The 7,932-nt window shown below is 30.0% G+C and overlaps 1 protein-coding gene across 2 annotated transcripts in view; it reads left to right on the top strand.

Moving 5' to 3' along the window:
* Positions 1-7,932, top strand: part of LOC111083484 — a 55,736-nt gene that overhangs the window by 25,386 nt on the left and 22,418 nt on the right. For both annotated transcript variants that reach the window (XM_022380036.1, XM_022380038.1), the window contains 3 exons: positions 1,683-1,956; positions 3,064-3,255; positions 5,947-6,108. In XM_022380036.1, coding sequence (XP_022235744.1) covers positions 1,683-1,956; positions 3,064-3,255; positions 5,947-6,108 — 628 coding nt within the window. The remainder of the gene's footprint in view (positions 1-1,682; positions 1,957-3,063; positions 3,256-5,946; positions 6,109-7,932) is intronic.

The following is a 7,932-nucleotide window of genomic DNA, read 5'->3' as shown; positions in this document are numbered from 1 at the left end:
AGGAAGATCTACTAGATATTAATTACATTATAAATATATCAATTCATGTGAATATAACTGAAAATTTTCATTTTGTCTGAAAAGGAGGTGTCTATTTACTTGTGACCACTCTGTGGACTATAGAGTGATGAAAGAAAATTGTTGAAGTAAGACTAGTATTACTATTTGGGTTATTGTTAAGTTTAAATTACACCTTAATGAAATAACTTAACAAGATACGATATCGATGGATAAAAGAATAATGAAATGACGTAAAGTCATACTATGAAATTTCTAGTATCATTTCATTGCCACAGTAGGGAGTTAATGTCACTGTTGTACAAATACTAAATAAATTTGCTATTGAAATGCTAGCTTGAATATATAAGCAAGTCAGTCACCACTACAGTGGGTGAACGTAACTATGGCAAAAGTTACTAAGTACCATATCTTTTTTAAAACATTAACAATTAACAATTATTAAGAGTGTTAAAGTCACATATTCAGGTTGTCGAAAAATAATGTAGAAGTATTAACTTGGCTTTCTCATTTTGTGAAAGCAAATAAATAAACTAAAATTTCTACTGAAAAAATATAGTATTTCAGTCATAGTGTTAAAACTTCAATTACTCATTCACGGTGTGAAAGTTGAAAATTATAAAAATGGAAAAAATACTTGTTGGTAGAATTGTAAGCGCTTGTTGCTGTCCTATTAATTCGAAATATGATTTTAACCTGAATGGAACCGTATATACATATGAGCTAAATGGTTACCTTAATGAATCAGATATTGCCGCACATGATTTTGAACTAGTGAGAAGAGGAATGCGCTCTCATCTAGAAGATACCATGCTTTATCCAGCTCTTTGAATCGAATAACGGAATTAACTGTCCCATGAAATGCAATTATCTTTTATATTTTAGTTTACAAGTATAGTATTTGTAGTATACTTTTCTAACCACGAGAAAGCTCTATTAATATGGATATTTGAAATGTCAGTTGTATTAATGTATGTAAATAACTCTTACATATTGAACATTTTAGCAAGAAAAGTTAGACTCTGTCTATTCTAAAATTAGCCATATGTCATTGAACGGGACTGGCTTCCTGGATTTTTACGCGTCATCTGTGATCCTGTAAAAAAATATACAAAATACCGAGATCAGGCATCATATAGTGGTGAATTGTTGTTTAAACGTCACATTCATATTTTGAATAAATGATCAGTTGCAGAGTTATCTTGCTTCAATTGTGGTCTTATTTGCAATATTTGTGTATTTGGTGTGTAATGTCTGTTGATATGAAAAACCTGATATAATACTAAGTTCCCGAGGAAGATCACGACACTATTACTCCTCTGATATAATAAAGAAAATAATAACTGAGCCAAGACAACTCTTCAGTTCTTCTATTATTCAAAATGCGAATTACTTTTTACATGCTCAAAACAAATAGCCTATATTCGAAACACTTAGTTTTGTAATCTGGTTCACTTTTACATCATTATATAAAATCAGAGAAATTAGTTTTCTATTTCTTTTTAATGATAGTTCGATTTTCATTTTAAAATTCCCTGTCCGTGTGTGTTTTAAGGCTCATATAAAATAATACTTTTACACAGTAAATCGCCAATGTACTTGTACTTTCAGCAGATTTACTTTGATACAGATGTATTGACAAATTAGATTTTGCATTTTCACAGCCTGTTATTTACCGTATTCTTCTGAAGAACCCTAATACCAGCATCATCTTCATTACTATTGACCACAAAAGCTTCAATCTTTCTGGAGATGACCAACTAGATATTGGACGTGGGGTCGACCCAACTAAAGAAGACACTTTGATAACCTCATACAAAAATACCAACTCTCTAAGCAGCAGCGAAAGGTTGTCTGTTTCGAAAGGAGAGGCATGGTTCAATATCAGAATATCTGAAGCTCAAAATCCGTCCATTTGTTATGAGGGAGATGAAAGAAGTAAGTCTGTATATAAATTGATACCAATGATGTTAGTGTAATTGATGACGTATATGGATATGTGTAAGTATGTAAAATATTAAAATTGTATTTGAAAATACAAGTGAAATGGTCAAATATTGCTTATTTCATGGTGATATGTGAACTAGTTAGATACTAAAAGAACGAAGGCGTTAATTTGCTGATTTAAAATCTATTATAGCTCTTGAAATATCGTAACGGCTTTGAAGCATCATTTACTGTTGTTAAAATAACATTTATAACTGGATAAATACTACTAGTAACTGTTAAAGTATCACTTATAGCTTGGTTTCCCACACTTAAAGACATATAAAGCTCATATGGATGTATTTGTTATAATCGATATAGCTAGACTGATGAGAGTTTATGTAGTTTGAAACTACAGTATTTAATTGATCATGGTATGAGGTTTGTTATCCATTAGGAAAACGTATGTTTCATTACTTATAGGTGTTGAAATATTAAAGTTATAACAGTTGAAAAATTATGATTATAGCTGTTTGAATATTCATAATTGGGAAATATCACTTCTAACTGGTAAATATATCACTTATAAATATTGACATTTTACGGATACCTGTTAAAATATCACAAATAACTCTTGATATACCATTAATAACTCTTTCAATGTAGCTGTCGAAATATCATCTACAAGTGATGAAACCACTAATAACTAAAATATATGCTTTCAATTTTTTTTATTATTCATTGTTTGTTATACATATTCAAATATTTAAATCACACTTTTATTATTTTCTAAACGTATCTTTAGATTTTTATTTTGGGGTTGTACAGGTTTTTACATATTTAGCCTATATTGTAGTTGTTTGCTATAAGCATTCAAATATTTATATCACATCAATATTAACTTCCACATGTATTCATAGGCACGAATTTTTTAAAACCATAAATATTTCATCACGTTTCGAACTTTGATATTTCTAGGCTAAGTTATCCTTTAATATTAATTAAAATATTTTGCCTCAAGTTGAATAAAATTAGCTTAAGTGATAGTTTGCACAGATGTTAAGAAGTACAATTTGTTACAACTGCTGCTCATTCCTTTTTTATGAAACAATCACCCAGCTATAATTGAAGAGACGAATGTGGAAGATTCCGGAAACATCCAGGTATATTCATCGGAGAGTTATCCACCAAATACCATTCGAACGTGGATTCTACGAAATAATCAGTCGCTTATAAACAGTGGGATTGAAATAACTGTGAGTGCACTTCATCTAGACGAGAAAGTTGGTGATACGATTATAATTGGGCCAGGTTAGTATTTCAAATAAATTCGTAAAAATTGCCTTGATGGGCCAACTGTGAATTCACTTTAATGAAACAACTCAGGTTTATAAGTGGCAAATAAAAATATTTGTTCTTGGAATTTTGCATTATACAATTGATTTTTACAAAAGCTAACAGAGTAAGAATTTTCTTTATGAACTTTATTTTCATCACTATTGTTTGTAACAATATCAATAATCATGACAATAACATAGAAAGAAGATAACTATAAAATGCACACGAACTACTATATTATCTTAATTGTTTTCTAAATAAGTTAATTTTCTTTTTCTAGTAGGAAATTTATAATCCATAATTCTTAGCACATCAGGAATTGTTTTTATCAATTTTATTTAGTCTCTGTGATCCTTGTTATTTTTGTAGCTCTGGTAATTTGAGTTGTTAAAAAGTTAATTTACCGAGAATTGCTTATGAGCTATATATAAATTCTCAACCAAGTTTTCTTTTTAATTAGCATAAAATACCCACGCTCTAAGGTTCCCACATGATTCACAGAGGTCTCAATGTACCAATCAAGCATCTCTTTTATTTTATGTACTTCTATAGCTACTGCAACGCGCCAATTTTTAATTGATTTGTCTGTTGTCATTTTCCGAATTTAATTCAATTTAACTCTTTTAAATATAAATAGTTTTAATTTAGCTTCTCAGATTCGTTTTTGTTTTCTCTTCCTGTGTCTTAATTTGAATTCTTTCCATTCTCCGAATTTTCCAACAATTTCTAATTAATATTTTTTCTTCCCATTGTTTGTTGCCGCTTCCCAAATTTATTTCAATTCAACTTTTTTTTTTAATTTTCATATTTGTATTTTTCTTTCCATGTTTGTGTTGAAAAAAGAGTATTTGGCAGAAAATATCCACATATTGTTCATTCAGTAAGTGAGAATTAAAAAATATGATTCCTTTCTATAGACCATCAGGAAGCAGAATTATGGGGCTTAAGGGTAAAAAAATTGGCCAACATTTTTTTAATGAAAACTAAAAAATACTATTCAGGTGTACATCCTCAGAATCCATTATTATGCATGCAAAGCTTCAGATCTCTGTGTTCTTTCCTCTTGGATCTATGGCAGTCACACACACAGAGGCTCTTTTATTATCATAGACTAGTATATGGTATCCAGGTACATTATTATCCAACAAGTAACCATTTTACAGATTCAGGAAATGTTATGTACAGAATAATGTAACGAATTTGTTGTCATGTATTTATTTTTCATATGAACGTTGTTTAGACCAAGTTTGTATTTAAAAATATGCGTAACTTATAGTGTTGGATATGTAGTGCATATAACGAATTTGTTATATATTTATTTTAATGACAACGTTTGTTTGGATTGAGTTTATATTTAAAAACGTGCCTAGCTTACAGTGTTAGTTACATACTGCGAAACTCCTGCCAATTCTCCAAGGTTGTAGAATATTGTTGAACGTAAGAATCGACAATATATTTACTTTCGTAACTGGTTAAATATAGGTCAATATTGTTATCGGAATTCTCGAGAAAATCTTTCCAGCACCTATAAAAACAGTCAACGAGCCAAAAGAAAGGGCTTAAAAAGTTGGCTTGGAACCTGCTATAATCGTGTACACTATAAATCGTGATTTTGCTAACCCTTATCAACCGGAAAATTTACGACATTTGACTTGGAACAGTTATAAATTTCGAACGTCAGTGGATTCTCGTCGGACGTTAGTATCTTTCCGAGAGTATTACTGAATTCTCGTCGGACATTAGTAGTTTTATGAAAATATTATCTTACTTCGACAGTCCAACAATTCGGTGTCTAACAAAACTAGCTAGCTTCTCGGAAATTGTACGTATATCGACTTAAAGTTAACTCACTGGATATCAAGGAGACTCTGAACTAGAAAGAAGATTCTAGGTTGTTTTTAAGTTAATGAAATTGTTGTTTATAAACTTTTTTGTGGTAATTATTCGTAATAATTGTTATTGTAAATTGTACTGTTGTATATATATTAAAACGTATTTGTGTGTCAATCTTCTTGGCAAATAGTGTAAATTAACTAAAATATCGGCTTTGGACTATTTTAAGTTCTCAATACGTAACAATAAATAGAACACAAACAGTATAGGAGAAGAAAAAACATAAAAACAAAAGCAAACATCAGAAACACAATTTTAATTCACATTGAATAACTTTACGAGCATGCTTTAAGTTCGCAGATTGACTATTCTAGTTGCTATATCTGCACAAGACAGGAACATGAACAGATCAAGATAAGTGATATTCATAGTCACGAACATTCTGCTTTAGGGCCGTGCAAATCTTTAAGTTTGACACTTTACTTACATATCTACATAATTAATCTAAACCATCTCAAACAATTCTGAATACGTTTTTGTATTACCTACTTTTACACATTATCTTTGCGTGGCACTGGCTTGAAATTCAAATGTAAAAGGCTTAGTACATGTTCATGACCTACAAAATTTGATGGACATGCAAATTTAGAAATTTTATCTGGAGATACTGAGAAATATGTATGTAATACTATATGGAATTGTGCAATTAGTAAGTATTTCAGCTACGATATATGAACTTGGTATGACAGGAATTTGTTTTTGTATGTCAGATTCTAAAATAGCAGTATATGTCTTTAATTAATGCGAAAATCACATTGCTCTCATTTGCAGGTCTTGATGAAGAAATATTGTGCAGTTCGCCAGCTTACTTGTTGTCTGGGTACGTAGGAGAAACCAAAGTATTTGTTGCCAGGAAAGATGTTTACATAATATTTCTCTCGCACCACTCAGTAAGAGCATTGCCAGGATTCTCTTTCAGCTGGAAACGAACTAGTGAGTAAAGAGGTACATTTTTACTGTTAGCAAAAATTCAGGAAACATATACTTCAAAATTAAAAGTTCCTAGTCGTCCAACAACGAATCATGTATCTAGCTCAATATACCAAACTGGCAATAATACTTTATCAACAGTGACGTATTGATAAATACAGATTATGATTTATATATTCATCGCCAGAGTTCTTATGTATTTATAATATATTAAAGTTTTGAACTACTAAAAAACAGCAAAAATATTCAACAGAATTATTCATTTAGTATTACATTTCTTTTCTAGCTGTTTATGTCATATATCTTTTTTATTATTAAACTAAAAGTGATTTAGTAAAATATCAACAGGCGTAGTGTGTCAAAAAATATATGTAACAAACAGAGAGAAAAACACAAATTGTGGAAGTGTTACATTTACATTACCAAACCACTCGGACATAGAAATTGCACATATTCGATATAACAGTTCTGTTATTATAAAATTTTCAAAATATCAAGCATTGTGTTATTTAGTGCTATAAAACACAGCAGGCATCGTGAATCCATACTGTTGCAAGTACAACCTATTAGTGGTTATTGTGGCTGTTCAGCAGCAATAGGATGCTGCCACCTGAGGGTTACATAACAATTACATAATGTATAGCCTGAGGGTTACATAACTTTTATGTATTAAATACCAGAGAGTGTGTTGCAACAGCCACAAAGCAGCACCTGAGTACGTGTTGGTATGATGATTGTGCAGTTAGTTTGCAAGTGAACTACAAGAAGGGTGATGTATATCCACGTGTCATCATCTATATAGTAGCAGTCAGAGTCTTAAAATTATTATTTTATTTTATTTATATAATATTATTTTCATAATTATCACAACCGCAATTCCACTTTATAATTAAAACATTAAATACGTTTTACAAAGGAGAACAGTGTTTCTATATGCAGATAGTGTTACAAAGGATAGTTTTTGCACAGAATAGGATGGTGTTAGTAGGTGGATACATTGATAGGATGATAAGCATCATATGGTGTCTCAACATATTATCAATGTCTATATTTTATAAGTAAACCTATTATTCTTTATGTATTGTGTATATAACAATACATGAGTTCTTGACAAAAGAATTCATATGATAGCACTACTGTAGGTGAATGATACTACTAAGGCCAATGTTACCATAGTTTATAGGATGTTCGATTAATCAATAGTATTTTACTTTATTTGCATAGTCTACATTTACAAATATCTGTCCTAAAAAGGCTGGATTTTTCACGATATCATCTCTAAATATCATGCAATAATTTAACATACAAACTTACTCTACTCGTATAACTATGAATTTTATTGTGTATAACAGTAATGGATTTCAGGAAAAAATATTTAATTTTACGCATTTTGACAGTTACTTTATAGTTTCCACTTTACAAAGGCTAACAGTGCTTTTTATTATTACAAGGTCTTACTAAGGATAGTGTTAGTTTAGGCAGATGGTGTAACAAAGTGCAATGTATTTATGTTTCCTTTAATACATCTGCTGTTTCGTTTTTACAAGTAAAACCATTATTTCAATGAGACAACAATTATAACAATGTTATATATGTTAGTCTTTATCATACATATTTTCTAAATTTATCCATCATTTGAATAGACAATAATTTACCTTACATACTTTTACAATTATCTATCACTTTATGTAAAAAACTATTCACTTATTCATTACTGTTATTTTTTGCTTCTATATTTAACTTGCATGACATAGTTTATGCATTTTCTGATGTTTTATATGTAAAACACTTATAACTAATTCATTTGTATAATTGATATAGTATACA

This window comes from Limulus polyphemus, unplaced genomic scaffold (genome assembly GCF_000517525.1).
Source record: "Limulus polyphemus unplaced genomic scaffold, Limulus_polyphemus-2.1.2 Scaffold142, whole genome shotgun sequence".
In the NCBI taxonomy this organism is placed as follows: domain Eukaryota; kingdom Metazoa; phylum Arthropoda; class Merostomata; order Xiphosura; family Limulidae; genus Limulus; species Limulus polyphemus.
The sequence above is the reverse complement of the archived record's forward strand: the minus strand, read 5'-3'. Positions and strand labels throughout refer to the sequence as shown.